This window comes from Gossypium hirsutum, chromosome A01 (genome assembly GCF_007990345.1).
Source record: "Gossypium hirsutum isolate 1008001.06 chromosome A01, Gossypium_hirsutum_v2.1, whole genome shotgun sequence".
NCBI lineage: Eukaryota > Viridiplantae > Streptophyta > Magnoliopsida > Malvales > Malvaceae > Gossypium > Gossypium hirsutum.
Genome location: NC_053424.1, coordinates 117,888,502 through 117,907,809, shown reverse-complemented (window position 1 = coordinate 117,907,809; position 19,308 = coordinate 117,888,502). Strand labels below are relative to the sequence as shown.

Below are 19,308 nucleotides of genomic sequence, written 5' to 3'. Positions count from 1 at the left end.
ATCGAGTATTGACCACATATCTTAATACTTCTGAATTATTAAAATAAAAATATGGGTAAATTGTAAATCTACTCCCTTATATTTACTTAAAATTACATTTTGATATGAAAAATTACTTTATAATCACTAACAGTATTGACTTATAACATCATAAACACTCAACCACTAACTCAAGTTATGTTTAACTTTAAAATCAAATTGTGTAACTTCTTTCTTTCAAAGACTCGAGAAGAAAAATGATGATTGGATCTGTCCAAAGCCCGAGTTATCTAGACTCGGTTATCTACTTAATCTGGTAAGCTCAATATAGGATAATTCGATCCCACCCATAAACAAGCCTGAAAAGAGGCATTTTCTATCAAACGAGAAGACAAATTTCCAGCAAAAGAGAAGGCAAAAGGAAACAAATTCCATAACCATAACTGCTTCAAATGCAATTACAGACACCGGAATTTTCGAGTTTAGAACTAAAACTGAAGCTTGTGCACAAAATATGTAAGTAAAACATATTGTTTAAACATCAGTTTAGCCATATTCCTGGCTATTAAAATTGCTAAAAGTTGTGTTTCTTTTACCTTGTTGCAACATTTACCAGATATTTCCTATTGGTCTGGGAACATATTTATATGTGCAGATTGCGATAGGTGTTAAAAGAGGGGGACTGTTAGGAGAAAAAACACGGCTTCTTTACAACTAAAACTCGAATTGCAGCTTTGATTCGCTGCAAATCGACTGAAAATGCACTACTTCAATTACACTTCTTTCCGCGTAGGTTTCTCCCGTGAGTGTTGATTGGAGTGCCTTTAGTTGTTGTCGATTGTTTGGATGAAGGATCGGAATTGATGGATGAAAGATTTGGGCTGCGAGCCTTTGGGTATGGATGAATGGTTGCAAGTTCACGGATACGGCATACCACTGTCTTTGGTAACGGACGTACATAATGCTTCACGTTAGTCTCACCCTGCAACTAACGTTTAAAACAATGATTGTAATTGCACCATATATAAACTGTTCTTAGTAAAACACAATATGATCATGAAGAAAAATTGTCCTACTGACATAGTAGTGAGTGGACCACTTAATTAGGCAGATCAAATCAATTTGGATTGAGTCAGTTTAAGTTTTGAAATTGTTAGGTCATGTCGATTTTGTTCATTTTTGAGTTCGGGTCATTTTGGGTTGGAGTCGTTTCAGGTTGGGTTTGGTCATGTACACTTAGGTCTTTTTGGGTTAATTGTTTGAGTCATTCCAAGTTCAAAGGGTTCAGATTGTTGACTTTTTATAGTCAAACAAGGTAGAGTCGGGTTAATCAAATCAGGTTCTTGGAATCAGACTAGAAGTGATAAGTCCAATAAGGAGTAATGTAACTCGAAACAATAATTTGCATATGAAAGTGCAAATAAAGAAGGAAAAAACGAAAAACGGGAAGCTAACCTCTTTCCTGTTGTGTTTATGAGCAGAGCTAGATCTTAGAAGGTTTCGCCATTTGTCCTGTAGAGGGAGATCCGTATTTAAAAATAATTTGAGTATGAAAACATGGGGAAAACTATATGGTTGGATAAAGCAGTGAGGTACCCTTAGATCAACAGGTGTCCGGTAAGCAGACGATGCAAATAGAAGCTTTTTAATATCGGTCCATCTTCCAACACCATATTGAGCAATTCCATCAACTAACTTAATCACCTCCGCAAGAGTCCACATCCTTTGATGCTTCCTCCTATCACAAGCCGTTTTGGATCTTTTGGTTCTCTTACACTCATCTTCAGATTCAGATGCTGAAAGCTCACAATCAGATTCAAACTCCTGCAAAGAAAACGAGAAAAATAATCACACTGAAGGAAGTACGATTTACTACTTCCAAAGCTGCAAAACATAAAACGAAAATCAAGGAATGAGAATGCCATCTCCTTGTGCAAGTGAGAACAACAGTATCACATCCTCAGTAGTCACTTATTTTATTCTAGCTCAAAGTTTGCATAGAAGAAAATCTAATATCATAAAGTTCTCCATACAATTTACAAAAGGTTCCATACAGCATGTATCAATGCAGATATGATACCATAATAAATTTCTATACTAAAATACAGCAGAATAACCCTACCAAGATGTCAACAAATATGTGTTACCAGAAGGCAGTGAAGATTTTAAAAACCATTTCCTTACATTTAATGTTTTAACTAAGGTTTTCAGAACTGGACCAGTGGTCGAACCAGTCAGAGCACCAGTTCACCGCCCCGATAAAAAATCATTAAAAACTCATTAAACCAGTTTCAGTCCAACCATCTGGACTAGTTCTGAAAACCATGGTTTTAACATGTATTTGTGGGAAATATCACCAATTTGCAACTAGAATTTACAATATTTGTTTTTATTCCTCGATACTCTGTGGTTCTCTAGGTTTCATGGCAACCACACAGCAATCAAGGCCGATATCTAAATAAATGAAAATGATGAATAAAAACATAAACAAGCAACTGAAGTGAGAGATAAGAGAGAGAAAAGAGCAGAAAAGTGGCAGTTCTACCATTTTTGGCATAATTTTCTTGGGACGTCCTCTTCTTGGTTGGGATTCAGATGGGATTTGTGAAAATTCTTCTTGTGATCTGACTTTAAGGCACTTGTTCTTCCCAGAAGTAGTAGAATTTCTAGAAAATTCCTCAATATACCTCTTAGTAGGTTTCCGAAGTCTCTTCTGTCGGAGAAGAGTGCCACCTTTTGTTACTTTAACAGAGCTTTTTACTTTCTTATTAGACACTATAAAACTTACTAAAGGTTTTTCATCATCAGACTCGACAAAATCTTGCCCATGTTCTTTACTAGGACAAATGGTTTCCATAACTGGAGCCTGACACCCACATTCGCTCCTAATGGTATGATGTTTATCACAATTGACCATCTTCCCAAGCACACCATTCTTGCTGTTGGATTCTTGAACAGTTACAATCGATGATTCTGACATGCCACCAACACTATTACTACTTCCACCAGGTGAATGACTTTCAGAACTTGAGTTACGCAAATTTGATCCTTCGTAAAGGCCACAGTCCAATTCAGAGAACTTTTCTGGAAATTCAATATCTGAACCAGAAAAAGAAAAAGAGGGAACATAAATAAGAGCATCCTGTGTTATAGAACATAGCTGATAGACAATTAACAAAAGAAGACTCACCCAAAAGAAAATCTTCACATGCACTGGAGAGATCATGTGCTGCTTGAATATCATCCACTTCATCAACTTCATCCAGCAATCCATCAAGAACCTATTAGAGCAGTATTTCATCAGATATAAGCATACCACATATGCAGGATTGTATATAGAACACAACCTTCAAAAGAAAACAAATAAAAGGGGAAGCAATAACAAGCATTTATAAAGCATAAGACAGAAAATATAAGGAAAGTAATGCATCAAACATGAATTGGATATGACATGACAGCCTCAGGAATAAGTAATACATACTTCAAGCTTCAAATCATCTCCTCCTTGACCGTGGATAGAATCCAGCCCACCTTATCAAGAAGAAAAGTTTTAACAGCATCAGAAGAAAAACTCAGAAAATAAAAAGCTGAACAACAGCATTTCTTGTGTTCGACAAAGGAATATAGAGTTAGTGTCTAGTTTCTACTAGTTCATTCTCACATACTTTAGTGCAATATTTGAGAAACATATGTCTAACAGCAAATAAGCACCAAATCTTGGAATGCTACTCAAGGATAATCCCCACATGTCTGTGACTCATAAGCTTTCATGTCCTGAGATGATTATGACCATTCATTACTTGAAATCAAGTCTTAGAACATCTAGTCCAAAACTGTCCTGGCACAACTCAGAACTTTCTGGACTTTAAACAATTAATGCTAACTTTTGAGTTATCCAGACCAACTAATTGGATAAAATTAATAAAAACATATACTAAGCAGGATTAATTAGTTCAATCAATTTAGAGATAAAAAGCTCAACAACCCTCGAAGCATTTATTTTAACCAGTTCAAAGCACAATATATGTCGTTTGTGCATGTGCAGAACAAAGGGCACAGAAATTTTATGCTCAAATCATTCTACAAAAGAATGTTAGCAAGTTCATGCATCTAGAATGCACTGTTTTCATTTTTCTGTCCCTGGAAAATAGCCACACACTTCGTTTTTAAAGGGATGAGACTGAACCCTCAAAGAGTACTTATTGAACACTGTCAATGCTTCTACATGATGCCACTGACAACTTAGAAACACTTCAAGGATCGTCTTCCTTTTCTGTCTAAACAACAGCATCAGTAAAAAGAACAGTGAAAAGCTATTAGAGAATTACCAGAACCAATTTTCCAGCCATAATCAAAAGCACAAGAGAAGTCCTCCATTTTCAAGTGTTTTTCTATATTCTCCTTCCCAAAACAAAAGACTCTGTCTACCGAGACATGTTCACTTTTGGGTTCCACAAGTAAATGCTCAACCTCAGTTGCTTCATCTTTCAAGCCAGGGCCAAGGGATTCATCAACCTATATCCAGACAACACAAGCAGGAGGAGAGGGCGAGGGGGCATTGTATAATTTATCAAATTTCATGCCTATTTAAGGAGAATGTCATAAGTAAAAAGATGTGGAGGGAAGACCAAGACTGTAAAAGGTCACTAAGCATCAATTTAAAAAAAAAAAAAAGGAGGCAAAACAAAGAAACATTAAAATAAGGATTAAATAATTGAAAATTGATTTTTCCTTTTAAGAAGATACCTCAGGTACTCCCAAAAATTATTAGATCAAATTTCATAATTAAATAAAAGGCATGCATTACATTGCTCTGCAAGTTGCAAAACCTAAGGATAGGGAGTCATGGACTCATGAAACACATAAGATTTTCAAATATTGAAGCTAATGGTAAATCCACAAATAAAAAAGGTTAAAGAACAGTTTCTTACCCTTTGACGTTTTGCATCAGCAGGCTTCTTTATCAAATGCGGTTTCCTCTCCGTTCTCATTTTATAACCTTAACTTGTACTACAATTCAAGACCTGCATTCATGTTTCCAGTTTTTCCCTACATCAAATGGAAAGAAATTGATAAAATTATTGTCCTTGGGACATCAAAAAATAGTTGACTTAACAAATCCAGGCAAAATGGCAAACAGACATTCACAATTCCACTAATTAACTTCAAGGAAGGAATTTTAAATAAACAAACACTTTTGAGTTAATCATCAAAATAGTACTCAGTATCGTACTTGTGTACCTTCACTTTGTCATACTTTTGTTTAAGGTAATACATATTTATATAAACTTTGGTGCGTTAATAATTCATGCTATATAGATTTTGACTAGTTCATGAATTCCTGTCATGTTTGTATTATAATTTGTGTCCTCTAGTATTTTAATTTCTTTTCCCCATGTAATGTAATTGTATAGTGTTCTAAGTTGCTATAGACCTTATATTCTCACCTGCATCAGAAATTATAACCTTTAAAGAGACTAATTAGTACAACTAAATATCAACAAGCCAATGAAGATTCTAGCCATGATACAAATTTACAATAAACAAAAATCCCAGAATACTAAAAGATGAAAATGATAAACTTCAAGTCTATAAATTTCAACTAGTAATCTAACATTTAAAAAAATTTCATGAACTGCAAGTAGAATTTCAAATAAAAAACGATTTTGCAATTTCAATACCTAACATTCCTTAGATAAATATAATATATACATATACATACAAAGAGCCTACTCTAGCTGCTTAGCTCAGCTAAATTTTAAAATTTTCATTTCCTAATCTCGCGAAAAAAAAGGAACAAAAAAAAATTTGAAGAAGCTTATCCACTTTACTAAAACATGAAAACCGACGAGACAAAAAAAAATCCAAACAAATTTTCTTTTCCGTTTTCTTTTTCCCGGTGTTTTCTCAGTAACCAAACAAACACTAAAATCGCAAGCTGTTAAACTAAGGGGAAAAAAAACTAAACATACCTCATTTCATCTGTAAACAACACGGCAACCACTTATCACTCTCCGATCTACTTAATTTCCAGCTCAAAACAGAAGCCTTTAATAAAAGTATAAAAGAAAAAAAGAACACAAATTCAAGATCTGATATAATATATGAAAACAAATAAAAAATCTCAATTAAAAAAAAAAAACAAAGGAAAAAAACCTGACCTTTGAGATCAAGATAAAGAGAGAGTGTTCAGTGAAAATAAAAATAAAATTAAATAAGCGAATGTTCGAAAGAGTAAAGCTTAAAACCGCCAAGAAATAAAAAAAAATGATGAAAAAGTAAAAAAAAAAAAAAGTATATATAACGGAATCGAAACGGATTTTTATTTTACTGAACATTGAGGAATGTTATGGTTTAATTCAGTTTTAGTCCTTCTACTTCCTTCTATTTTAATTTGACTTAATTTATAGGTTAAAATCTACTCTAAATTCTTTAATATTTTTATATTTGTAATTTAATCCCTATATTGTTACTTTTTGAAATTTAGTTCTCTACTTTTTGAATTTTCAAAAGTTAGGTCCAATTTGTTTACATTATGAAAATTCATTTATTAAATTTATTGATGTGATATTTTGAAATAACAAAAATATTTATTTGGTGGCCATGTAACAAAAGAAGTTTAACAAGGGTAACAATCGAACTTGAATTTCTAAATCTAAAAAATAAAGGTTAATTTTCTTAAAATAAAAAGAAGTGGGATTAAATTCTAAATATACAAAAAGTACAAAAACTTAGGATATATTTCAACCTTTTTGTATAATATTATTCAGCCGCACAATGAAAATTTAGTCACCTAATTATGTTTTTTTTTGTTATTCAATCATGAAAAGTTACAAAATAGTCACTCAATTATTTAATTTTTCCATTTTTGATCACCCAACTATCTTGAATTGTTGAACGCTTTCATTTTTATGTTAGTCAGTTGGTGACAAAAAAAGATAAAATTGAATAATTTGACAACTATTTTCTAACTTTTCATAGTCAAGTGACCAAAAAAGAAAAAGAAAATAATTAGATGATCTCTACCATAATTTACCCATGATAAATTTACAAGACAATTGAGTATTTTTTTTCAAAAAAATCCACATCATATAACTATGTTATCAATTTGAATTCAGAAATAGAGAACTAAACTATGTGAAATTATAGTAAAGAGATTAAACTTAAATTATAACATAAAAGGAGGACTAAATTATAATTAAACATTTTTTTGGTTTAAGTGGGTAATATAAAGTGCCTGTCATGTCCGGGGATTCCTTGTCTGTGACGGTGACCCACAAAAAACAAAGTAGTGTATGATTTTATCTTTATATTATTGCATTGTGTAGTGTGTACGTAGTAATTTTTTTGACGGTGATGTAATAGGCGTTAGATGTGCAAAAAAGGCGTGTTTGGAAGCGAGTAAATGCGGCAACTTGATGTGTTCGGCTTTGGGCTTTGGATGTAAGTTGATCGGCTCAGCCCATGGAATAAACCCTTTTGGGGATAGCTAATCTTCGGATCCCAAAGCTGACGTTTGGATGTTCTCTAAGCCACCCACTTGGCCACTCACCGGCTCGACTTGGCCTTTCGAGGTTTTTGTGGGACCCAACTCAGTGGAGGACTACTAAAATTAAAATATTGATTTATACGTTTCGAACTTGTTCTAAAATAACTTCATTTTTAATTTTTTTCTTAATATTTTATTATAGTGAACAATAATTTTAATTTTAATTCTAATTAACTAATCTTAATATAAATTTATTATATATATTCAAGCTAATCTCATATGTAAAACTTTACTTTGACTTGCCCCAAAACCAAAATTTACAATAAAAAAAATTTTCGACCTTATTAAATTAAATCAAATTGAAACTTATTTGAGTTCGAATATTTTACCAGCTCCAATTGAGATAATCAATTCTACATTAATTTTAATCGTACTAATTAGTTGACATTGTTTTAGCAGTGAATTGATACATTCAACACCAATTCTCCTTTAAATGAGGTGTAATGTGATAATTACTCACTTCGTCCTTTAATTATGTGGTTAGAATTCAATCTCTACTAATGAAAATAAAACACATTTTATGACTAGTTATTTGCTTCGAAAAACACCGGCAACAAGGGATTAGTCACTACTCTTAATGGTAGTTACCATAAGTACGACCAAAAAAATAGAAAAAACTCCAACTCTCCTTTTTCTAGCATCAGATACTTTTCCTCGTTTATTTTAGATCTTTATTTTTGAAATTTATTGTTGAATATAATTTTTTATGTAAATAAAATAAATATTTTTAAAAATATTGATAAATTAAAATCGGTACACCGAAACAATATGATACCATTTCCACTAATAAAATGGGTCAAAGTTCAATTTCTGAAAGAAGAAAGATGTACAAGTATGGGAAGTAAAGTGCTTTGTACATAGTTGAAGAGGCTTGTTCATTAATAAAGCCAGAATTCTCCTGGCTTAAGGTCAAACAAACTTGTTAGTCACACCATTGAAAGTTTCCAAGAACATACCTCTCACTCGCAATTAGTGTTTTTCACCGGAAACTGAACTTGATTACGGTTTCAGTTGTCACTGCTAATTTTAAAAGCTGAGGAGAAAGTATCCTGAGCTCCTACTGTTGACGTTGGTTCTTTCTTGTCCGTTCCGAAAAATGAACAATTTTGAAAAGCATCCAGACTACTGGCTATTAAACGGCTCAAACCTCCAAGGCTATCACTGAAAATTAATTCTTCAGTATGGTACTTACAAGTCGGTATATCGAGATCCAGTGGTCCAAGAGACTCAGGCTGTGATGCGAAGGAACAAGAAAGATGGTCAGCTGTATAAAGAATTTATGACTTAGCACACACTTGGTTTGCTGGTAATAGAAAAGCTAACATACCCAATAAATGTCAGTCAGCCCGTTGAAATCGTTTTCTGTAGTATCCATGATGTGTGGATCAGATGGACACTCATCTGTGAGGTCTTCACAAGCAGAATTTTCCATTGGCTCCACTGGATCAGGTGATTCCTGTGAGAGCAGAATGATATTATACCTTAATTTCAGATAATTATTCAAACAATCAGACAATCAAATTGCCTGAACCGGAAGTAAGACATACCTTAGAATGGGTGCTCAATTCTGCTAAGTTTTGTCTTGCAATCTGTTTGCAGGCTGCTTGTGAAGTAATACCGGAGAATCTAGGAACATTGGTACAAGGAATAGGATTCTTTCGAAATAAGAAGGCATCACATGTATCTTCTGCATCCCAGATAGAAGATGCATGGGATGGTATTGATGGAATGTCCATCTTGTTTTGATGCATAGAAATATGAGCAGCAATGGCTGCGTCAAATGAATCACAGCTGAATGGAATCTGCTGAAGACATTGCGAGTTCTCTGTAACAGCGCAATCAACACAGTTACCATCCAAGTCATGAGGCACTTCTGCAAGAAGTTCTCCGACACTTATGTTTGTAAGACTGTCGGCCCATTCACCAGCAGATAATGCAGCAGTGCTATTTCTCAATCTCTGATCATCCTATGCAAAAAAAAGAAAGTAAGATGTCAGGAATATGGGGGTGATCAAAATGAAGATGATGGATGATTAACAGATTTTGATTTTAAATCATAATTGCCAGCTGAAACTCTCAAACAGATTCGAAAACTTCAACAAAGTGATGGGAACTTACTGCATCTGCCAACCATCTCATAATAGCAAGATTGCAAGTCTCACTTCTATCTGATGATGCATTTCTTGCAGGAATAGGGGAATCCCCAAAATTGTCTTTAAGACCAGTGGAAAGGTTTTTTTCCGTCAAGGTGGGAAAACCAGTTCGAGGAGGTTCCAGGGCATTATTTTCTTTCTGTAATATTGGCTGATTCTTGCAAGGATCATCAAGTTTCTTAGACATATCATTGTTAGATGAGGTAGAGACTTGTGCTTCTTCCATAACACAGCTCTTCCTACTTTCAGCATTCATATTATGCACATTGGAAAGGTAGGATGAAGAAACAGGTGCTTGCCGTGTCAAAGATTCAACTTCAGCATCAGAAACCCAACCATACCTTCAAAGAGAGCTTATATCAGCAATCATACAAATCTATAAAACAGAAGATAGCTACGAGGACAAAATCATTTAGGAAAAAACCTTAGGCGAAATACTTGGGGCCTTCCAATCATTGCATATACGTCTGCTGCACTGACAATGGCTGCTTGAGTCCATCTCTGATAAGCCCTAAGGTTTTCTCTTTGAACACCATAAGGGAAAAGCATAAGCACTCCTGATGCTACACTTGAGTTGCCCCATTTTCGATTCAGATGCTCCAGTACTGATGATATCTTCTTTCGAATACTAAGAGTGAGTTCCAAGTATGGATTGTGTTTATCCTAACAAGAGATCAAGACTAATTATTTCCTTAATACTTCAAAACCGGTAGTACTTGGTGATACATTATAACAATCAGAATAATATTTCCCTTTGGCACTCACCATTTCCAAGGCTCTTCTAGTATTGTCATCAATTGGAAAGAGCTGGAGCTTAAGTTTAACAGTAGCATGTACATTGCTCTCAGCAAAAGGATTTTGAGAGAAAGCAGGCAAAGGAAGTTGATTATTGTCAACTGGTTCAAGGATCTTATGCTCTGGATCTAGAGTGGAAAAAAAGGAGTTTGAGAAATTTTCTTGTGTTCATGGTAATTTCAATTCCTTTCAAGGAAATAATCGACAAATCGATTTGTTCAATCTCACCTGGTGTATCTTGTTCATGTTCAACTTCTTTGTCACTAGTAGTTCTCTCCAAATGCTCAGCAGCATCGGCAACCAAAGAAACACCAGCAATTGCAGCCTTTTCCCATTTTTTATATGCAGCTGATGAGGCAACTGCCAAACATTGTATAGCCATACAACTTTACCATAATTTTGAATGGAAAACAAGAAAATTGAATTATGGGAATTCCCGTACTAAGCTTTAAAACCTCAGGTGCTAATAATACAAAGCAAGAACCATAAGAAACTGTAAAATGAAGTTAGCCATGGCATCAACAACAATGTTTAGAAATATGAAAGTGGAAACGAGAAAGTTAAATAACCAACATCTATAGCATTAGGGCTGCAAAACATAAAAGTAAATAGAAATTGGAAAACCTATTGTGCCACAAGAATCTGAAGATACAGTTTATTGTATTTAACTGTTTATTTGAGGGGGTAGAGTACCTGATTTCCATCTCTGCCTTGCAGGTTTCATGGTATTTGAAGCAACTTTCATGGTATTTGACTCCCCTTTGTTATTGCTACGATTAACACCTACATTGCTATTACGCTTAAATGAACCTTTTCCAGGTCCTAACTTTTGAATGTTTTGACTCTCTACAAGAACCAGCTTGACAGTATGAGCATCATGTCCAGAAGCCCTACTCTGATTTGTGGTAGTGTTGGGAGATGTAGGTGAAATATTCTCACCATGAGATGGTCGTTTTCGTACATTCTTCTTCCGGTCTTTCAAGAGTTGATGCTCCTTCATTGGAACAACAGATCAGTCAGTCCAGGACAAGCACAAAATGTCATCTAGATCGGGGAAAAAATAGCAAACAAGCAGCATAAAAGATTCTGACTAACCAAAGCTTCAATAAAAATTTTAAATCTTCGAGGTTTCAAATGAAGTTTCGAGGCTTTGCAGCTATACTTTTCTAATAGAGACCACCTGTAAAAGAAGACATCTATTTTTCAATGAAACCAAAAATATAGGTCGAGTATTTGTTAATGTACCATTGTTGCAGCATGATAGCATAAAAAATTTAAGATTCTAACCGTCATGCTTAAAAATGGGAATATAAAGGAAATGTTTTTGCCATATGCCCTCTGATGGGGCACCTCAGCTCAATACATTTGCTATAAATAGATATAATGGTGCCTAGTGATAGACTTAAAACTGCAGTTAGCAATGCTGTAACAATGCATCCTCCAAATTATATATTTGAATTTATTTAAATATGTTACAAGAAAAAGATAGTTCCAAGCATTACCAGCGAAGCATTGCTGCATTAGTATCTTTAGAGTTTTTGGCATCCAAACATAATCCAGGACCCAGAAGTTTATTCATCCGCCTGACAAGACGATAGTAATAATGTCTGACCTACAAATTTCAAAAAGAAGAAGACAAATAAAACACTGACAAGAGACTGTAGTCTGACTTATATTGATTATGAAACAATCAGAATAAAATCTAGTAGCAACCTGATCCTTGTTTTTACTTTGAACACGACATGTGATCTTCTCAAAATTCTGCAAGTAATGCTAGTGTCAGGAAATATAATATAGGAAAATGTTAAAAGCCAAAGGACGTATAAGATTGGCTTGCCTTCCCAACTTGTCGTAATGCAGTGAAGAAACTCTCTTCCTCTTGACGTGTCCAAGCAGCCCATTGCCGAGTTGGCTTTTTAGCTAGCATTAGGCATTCAATTCACACATTCATACAACAATTAAATGCATGATCAGTATTTTCCATAGACGGAAATGGTATGGACTGAAACGATGAAAATTATTATAAAGGCATTGACATACCAGGTTGCTCCAGCACAGAATTATTCGAGGTGGATGGTACTACATTGGGATCTCCAACCTGAATAGGAATATTTTCTTGATTATTTTGTGCCTCAGAGGCTATGGAGACCTGTGACTCTGTCCGCATGTTGATGGCATCACATGAAAACTAATGCCTCATCCCCCTCAAATTCGTATACAATCAAGTAAACCTATTTACAAAAGCAAAATAAGTTTAATATCAAATAGAAAATCGGGAAATGCAACAACCAAAGCAGCACAAGCCAATATATACTCATCATAAACAACTGAAAGCACATGTGCACATCCCTTAAGAAAATAGTGAAAATAATATTTTCTCCTCTTTGACTTTCAACAAATACAAGAGATTTTATTGAAAAAAACAATCATGTATTTTGAGGCCAAACTGCATAGAGCTTATCAACTACAATATAGCTCACAGTTTTCACAAGATCAGTTTACTACCATCTCCTATTATTCTGCAAATCTTTACAGCAGTTGAGACATTGAACAATGATTTCATATTGGAGAATGGTAAAAACAACTTCATATGCTACAAGAGCAAAGGCACAATCTAGTAATCATATTTTAGAACCTAAATATGTTTGCTCTTAGGAATTTAGATAATAATAAAAACCTTGTATCTATGGTTAGAAAAAGAACCCAAGCATGTTATTAAGTGAATGCTAAGCACCCTTAGTATTCCGCAATGTAACTATCATAGTCAATTGGTTTAATCTATAAAACGAATGATTATTAACCTTGAACAGTTTATCTATTTCTTCTTCTTTTTTCAATTTCACTTCAATAAACAAACAAATGCAAAACAATAAATCTGCATTCAACAACAACAAAACTGAACAATGCATTTGAAATCATCAAACAATCAATCTTCATATCGAAGGAAAAAAAATTGAGAATGATATATCAAACAAAGCAATCTTCTTAACCGTACATTACATATCCTGATAACATTTGAATTTCCTTATAGAAACAAACCCTAAAACCAACAAACTCTATATCCGAAGCCGTCCGCCGACATTCAAATTCAACGAAAAAAAGCAAGCAATACAACTTTACTAATATACAGATTTCAAACAAAAGAAAAAAAGAATAAATTAACAAAAAAAAATATATAACCCTTCCTAGTTGCTAGGAAATGCCAGAAAGCTAAAAGCATCAAATCTCGAGCTCAACTTGTTTCAAGTTAATGAGATCTCAAACAACAACCAAAAAAAAAGGTAAAGTCAACTGTACGACTATTTGACCAAATTGAATTCTATTTCCGTATCAAAATAAATTGAACAGAAAAGAAAAAAACACATAAGATCATACAATAATCTAATTTTTCTCGATAACCAAACAAAAGCTAGGGTTTCGAACTACAGTAAAACTTGATCGGCAAAAGCTTAATAACATACCAAAATTAAAAAAAAAACAGAAAATTAAGAAGAAATTGAAGTTAGATTGAAAAAAATACCTGAAAATAAATAAATAAAATTGAAGGAATCGAAGGAGCTTTGATTTGAACAAAGAATCAAAGCTATTGAGACCGGAAGAAGAATCTTCCGACGGACGTCTACTGTTAGGAAGATATGAAAAAAATAAAAATTATAATGAATTTTTCTTTAATTTTTTTAATTTTTACTTTGAAGAAAATTGAAAAAAAAAGGGCTTGGGTAATTTGAATGATAAAAAGAGTAAAGTAATTTAATAAATTTGAGATTGGATTTATAAAATAAAAAAGCAAATTTTAACTTGGTAACTTTAAACAATATATATTGAATAATGCAAAAGCTAAAAAATAAAATAAAATAAAAATTGTTAATTTAGATAATATATAATTTGTTGATAAAGGAGTGGAATTTTTTTATTGAAAATCTTATTCACCGTATATCGCAAACGTAGGAAACATGAAGAAAATTGGATTATTTATTTTCGGTCTAATTTGTTTGCAGTCCCTATCTTATTTGAAAATTTAAAATTTAATCCACTTTTGATGTCAAATGAATTTAGTTAGATTGGAATGTATGAAATTTTAAAATAAAGAAATGTGAAATATGATATGCGTGAAAACTTAAATCAATAAATAAAAATGTCAAATGTTTTTATTTTTATTTTTTGAATAATTTTTTTAATTTTTAAAATGCCACATAATTCAAGTTAATTTTATTTTATAATATTATTAATTGAAGTTTAATTATTAATATTAAAGGAATAAAGTGATTAAATTTTTAAAATTAAAAGTAAAGAATTAAATATTAAATATGAGATAAATATATATATTGAAAGTATATTTATACCTTATTTTTTAAAATGTGAAAATGAAAGAAAAAGATATTTTGTTTTTATTAAATGAAAGCAAAAGGGAAAGAAGATGAAAATTACGGATTTGTTCATCTCTTCCATGGGTTGGTAATTTGTTTTTTAGGGATAAAATTGGACTGGATTTTATTATGGAGAACAAAAATAACAAGCCTTACCCATCTAAGCGGCCCAAGACCAGGGAGCCCAATAGCAACAAAATATCTAAGACAATAGCAGAAGGAAACTTTGGAGTAGACCTCTTCTCGAGTGTTCACCATTTCTGCTTTCCTCTATCGATTCAAAAGCAACTTCGCCACCGTTCAGTCCGCCATCGATTCAAAATAATTTCTCGCAAACCGCCCATCCCCTCCTTGCAGCCCACTTATTCTATTCATTCTTATCCCTCAATTTATCGCAAAGTTTTGAAAGAAAGCCGTATTCTTATCCCTTAATCTCAACCAGTTTGCCCTTGCCCTCTGTTGCCAAAAAAAATTATCTCCAAGTTTAACTGAACTTTAGTATCAATCTGCAAGATTGTTATCATTAAAAATATTGGGTTAAAAGAACCCACGAAAAGATTATTCTCCACTGCTCTGCAAGGAATCTTGGAGTTTAATTGTTCTTTTGATATTTGGCAGGAAAATGTTTCCTTGGCTGTTGGATTATTGCATTAAAAGCGTTTCAATTTCTAATGTGGAGAGGCCATGTTCGGACACGTTCAAACTCTCCCGGTTCATTTCTCTCTTTCTTTTTTTCCATTTTTGCTTAATAATTTCAAGAATCTTTCAATTATGGACTATAATTTTTATAAGCACTCAACAACAACAAGAGGGTGTAATTGTGATATAGATTTGTTTCAAATTATATTTATGAGATAGGTTTTTGGAATCAGATTCGTAAACGTCCTCCCTATTGACTTGATGTAATAACTCTGCTTTTCTATCCAAGTTGAGCGCAGTATATGGTTATCACCTGTTAAGCATATAGTGTAATCCTGAATCGAATTGCACGTGAAGTGTCTGATTAAATGAAGTTGGGGGATTTCTTTAGTGTCACATTATCAGCATAAAATCCAGATTTTCACGATTAATATACTTGAAATTGAATATTTTATTGTGTTTTCCAAACTGTTGAGCCATGTTAGTTAAGGTGTATTATAAGCAAAATATATTGTGTGTAGCTGGCCAAAAGTCTGTTAATGATCTACTGAGTTCCCTACTCTCTCTTTCGATGAAAATAATATTAAGAACATATTTGATTTGATGAAATGTTAGGCTGGGAATCGGTACTCAATCAGCACTTGGACTACGTCAATTTGATAGGGAAATACTATTAAACAAAATGTTTTACTTTGTCTCGTTTATTTTTGTTTTCTATATTCAGGGGGTTTCATTATTTGTACTTGCCTATGTATGTATCTTTATATTTGAGGAAAAGAACCCGCAAGAGATATCAATGGGTGGTTATACCGTCTTAAATATATGTATATTCATATAATGTATAATAGTGAGAGACTCTCACAAATGGTTACATTCATCATCTACATTTATATCATATCCATGATTCTACATGTTATATTGTAAGTCTCCTCCCATGTGTGGAAGTAGAACCTTCCGTAAGTCTCTCTCATGTGTGGAAGCAGGACCCTCATAAGTCTTCCCATATGCGGGAGCAAGACATTCGTTACTCTCCACTTCATTCCAGTTTATGAGAGTCAACGGCAGAGCAATCAACATATGATACCTCTCGTAAGCCTTCCCTATGTTTGGGAGCAGGACCTCCCGTAAGCTTCCCCATGTTTGGGACCAAGACCTCCGTAAGCCTTCCTCCATTTGCGGGAGCAAGACATTCATTACTCTCCACGTAATTTCGAACTGTGAGAGTTAGCAGTAGTGCAGTCAACATATGACACCTGCAGTAAGCCTTTCCGCATGTGTAGGAGCAAGACCTCTCTTAAGCCTCTCCTATGTGTAGGAGTAGGACCCCCGTAAGCTTCCCCATTTGCAGGACAGTGCATTCGTTACTCTTCATATAATTTTGATTTGTGAGAGTCAGTAGTAGTGCGATCGACATATGATACCTCCTATAAGCCTCCTTATGTGCAAGAGCAAGACATTTGGTACTATCTATGTGTGAGAGGAGGACCTCTCGTTAGCCTTTCCGATGTGTGGGAGCAAGAACCTCGTAAGCTTACCCCCATATGTGGGAGTAGGACATTTGTTACTCTCCATGTAATTGACCGCCTCCAAATGTACTAACTTTTAGAGTATGAAAATTGCAAATAAAAATATGAAATTTGAAGTGGTGTTCGCAAGTATACAGGTTAGGTTGTAATATAGTTTACAATGGAGTTACTCCGAGGATCGTACCCAAGAAAGGAAAGTACTAAATTAATATTAACCTAAATGAAAATATATTTAATTAGCACTTTAAATAAATTAAATTATGATTACACATAAATAAAAGAATTTGAGTTTTATAAGAAAAGAAATAACTATGCAAAATAAAGTGAACATGAAAAACTAAGATGTAAATCAACTAAATTTAAGGCATGAGTGATTAGCTCGCTTTAGTAGTCATAACTAATTCCTATTTTGGGTTTCTACTCAATCAACTAGTCGTTATCTTAGTAGGATCTTTTGATTTTCCACTAAACTAACGAGTTGACAAGAACTATTTATCTCTCGACCTCACAGTCCAGACTAAATTGGGGTAAGGGGTTCACTGATAGACAATACCAATTTTGGATTAATTCCCACCTAGATGACTTTCTAGGATTGTCAGACCTAGGGTTTAAGTTTTTCCCATTTCAAACAGTTGATTTTCTCATGGATTTTATAAACACAGTAAACTTGATAAATAATATAGAAATAAAGAACGAATCAAGAGTAAAGGTTTAAGAAGAATCCTAAATTGTATTTAATAATTGATACGCAATAATCTACAAAGTTTGTGTTGGATCTACAAATCAGATCTTTCGATGAGCACGAACAAAGCAATTGAAAATAAATCCTAAGCCTAAAAAGAACTGAAAACTAAATTACAAAGAAAATTCTAAGTTAAAAAGCCATCCTTTCTTAAGTGTCTTATGAGTCTATTTACAGTGTTAAGGTTGGTCGTCATCCTTAGCTTTAGGTCAGCTAACGTTTTTATGTTACTTTTCATTGTGCGGACCAAAACGCCCTCAGCTTAGTAATGCTATCACATACAGGGCTAATATCGCGACATCTAATGCCTGTGTCGCGACATCGAAGGCTGTTTGCTTGGCTTCAGGTTCAGGTTTAGGGGTGTGTCATGGCATCCACTAGCTATGTTGTAACACCAAAGGCAGTCTTGGAATTTTGGCACTCTATCCACTATGTTGTGACATTGGAGTCCCATGTTGCAACATTGCGACCAATCTCGAGCCCTTATGCATTTGAATGGTGTCTTGCACACTCACTAACTACGTTAGTCCTCTCTTAGGCCTTTTTCGGCCCCTAAGGTCATAAAACGACTCAAGTTACACTTTTTATCGAATTGAAACTAAAATAGAAAAAGTAACTAAAACATAGTAAAATTGCTTGTATTCGAGCTCCTTAAGTATGAAAACTAGTTTAATCTGCTACAACAAATTACGACAGATCAGTAATTTCGGTCTGTAAGAGTCGACCTTAGTATGATTGACCTATGATCAGTATTTGGGTCCCTCCATGAACCCTTTGTGGCTCTTCGTGGAGGTTAGATGTATATTTAGTATTTGGGCCCCTCTGTGAACCTTTTGTGTCTCTCTGCAGAGGTGAAGCATATATTCAATATTCGGGCTCCTCCGTGCTCTCCGCGGAGGTGAAGCATATATTCAATATTTGGGCTCCTCCGTGAACTCTTTGTGGCTCTTTGCTAAAGTGAGGCATATATTCAGCATTCGGGCCGACATTAACAATCTCCATAAAAACCAAATTTAGGATATCAAATAAATTTTATAACAATAAGCACACACACTCAACACTTATTCAATTTTTACTAGTCAAAAGCTCAGACCAAAAGTTATATTAGCTACAATTATTTATAATGACAGATAGTCCTCTCGCTCATATTTCAATGGATAGTTTGCACCTTTTTACATTTTACATCACCAACGATCACACATTTTATATTTTACATCACCAACGATAATACATTTTACATTTTATATCGCCAATGAATAGTTAGCACATTTTACATTTCATATCGATAATAAACAATTTACATACCTCTTGTATTTTATATTGTCAATAGATGGCTTAAATCTCCTCTATTTTACATTTTCAATAGCCGTATCAATGATATATGTCGAAATCATTTTGTCGAAATCGACTTTTAAAAAAAAATAAAAATACAAATGGGAGTCGCCACCAATCATTTTTATTATGAGGTACGATCGGATCATCTCGTAATTTGATAATTTTAATAAACGGGTTTATTTACTAAAACAACAATTTTTTGTCTATAAACTTCGAGAAATGA

The 19,308-nt window shown here is 33.7% G+C and overlaps 2 protein-coding genes and 1 long non-coding RNA gene across 6 annotated transcripts; 1 reads left to right on the top strand and 2 right to left on the bottom strand.

Annotated features, from left to right (window-relative positions):
- Window positions 1-389: 389 nt before the first annotated feature.
- LOC107886814 (uncharacterized) lies at window positions 390-6,276 on the bottom strand. Of its 2 annotated transcripts, none has more exons than XM_041115194.1 (10): window positions 6,141-6,276; window positions 5,952-6,027; window positions 4,911-5,028; window positions 4,308-4,494; window positions 3,461-3,510; window positions 3,170-3,260; window positions 2,525-3,078; window positions 1,576-1,803; window positions 1,435-1,491; window positions 390-967 (listed from the first exon to the last, which is right to left on the bottom strand). In XM_041115194.1, the coding sequence occupies exons 3-10, from the start codon at window positions 4,968-4,970 to the stop codon at window positions 749-751; spliced, it is 1,446 nt and encodes a 481-aa protein (XP_040971128.1). In that variant the 5' UTR covers window positions 4,971-5,028; window positions 5,952-6,027; window positions 6,141-6,276; the 3' UTR covers window positions 390-748. The 2 variants fall into 2 exon arrangements, with proteins under 2 accessions (XP_040971128.1, XP_040971131.1); XM_041115197.1 differs by having other exon boundaries at window positions 390-961; window positions 6,141-6,242.
- A 2,036-nt stretch (window positions 6,277-8,312) lies between these two features.
- Window positions 8,313-14,404, bottom strand: LOC107886812 (TSL-kinase interacting protein 1). Of its 3 annotated transcripts, XM_016810892.2 has the most exons (15): window positions 13,997-14,399; window positions 12,517-12,707; window positions 12,314-12,396; window positions 12,190-12,237; window positions 11,979-12,088; window positions 11,572-11,656; window positions 11,416-11,470; window positions 11,170-11,322; window positions 10,705-10,836; window positions 10,447-10,604; window positions 10,106-10,344; window positions 9,647-10,022; window positions 9,076-9,495; window positions 8,856-8,984; window positions 8,313-8,760 (listed from the first exon to the last, which is right to left on the bottom strand). In XM_016810892.2, the coding sequence occupies exons 2-15, from the start codon at window positions 12,641-12,643 to the stop codon at window positions 8,536-8,538; spliced, it is 2,340 nt and encodes a 779-aa protein (XP_016666381.2). In that variant the 5' UTR covers window positions 12,644-12,707; window positions 13,997-14,399; the 3' UTR covers window positions 8,313-8,535. The 3 variants fall into 3 exon arrangements, with proteins under 3 accessions (XP_016666381.2, XP_016666380.2, XP_040971115.1); XM_016810891.2 differs by having other exon boundaries at window positions 11,170-11,470; window positions 13,997-14,404; XM_041115181.1 differs by lacking the exon at window positions 13,997-14,399 and adding an exon at window positions 13,472-13,488 and having other exon boundaries at window positions 11,170-11,470.
- Window positions 14,405-14,996: 592 nt separating this feature from the next.
- LOC121230428 (uncharacterized) lies at window positions 14,997-16,379 on the top strand. Its single transcript, XR_005928436.1, has 2 exons — window positions 14,997-15,554; window positions 16,098-16,379. It is a non-coding gene; the product is annotated as an uncharacterized lncRNA (long non-coding RNA).
- The last annotated feature ends 2,929 nt before the right edge of the window (window positions 16,380-19,308 follow it).

Excerpts from the sequence above, each read along its gene's own strand:
- LOC107886814 (XM_041115194.1), bottom strand. The coding sequence starts at position 4,970 with ATGAGAACGGAGAGGAAACCGCATTTGATAAAGAAGCCTGCTGATGCA. Across the intron at positions 3,079-3,169 it reads ATGTGAAGATTTTCTTTTGG|ATATTGAATTTCCAGAAAAG; the intron begins GTGAGTCTTCTT and ends TTTCTGGTTCAG. Across the intron at positions 968-1,434 it reads ATAAACACAACAGGAAAGAG|TTGCAGGGTGAGACTAACGT; the intron begins GTTAGCTTCCCG and ends TTTAAACGTTAG.
- LOC107886812 (XM_016810891.2), bottom strand. The coding sequence starts at position 12,643 with ATGCGGACAGAGTCACAGGTCTCCATAGCCTCTGAGGCACAAAATAAT. Across the intron at positions 10,837-11,169 it reads AAGGCAGAGATGGAAATCAG|TTGCCTCATCAGCTGCATAT; the intron begins GTACTCTACCCC and ends AATGTTTGGCAG. Across the intron at positions 9,496-9,646 it reads TGAGATGGTTGGCAGATGCA|GATGATCAGAGATTGAGAAA; the intron begins GTAAGTTCCCAT and ends TTTTTTGCATAG.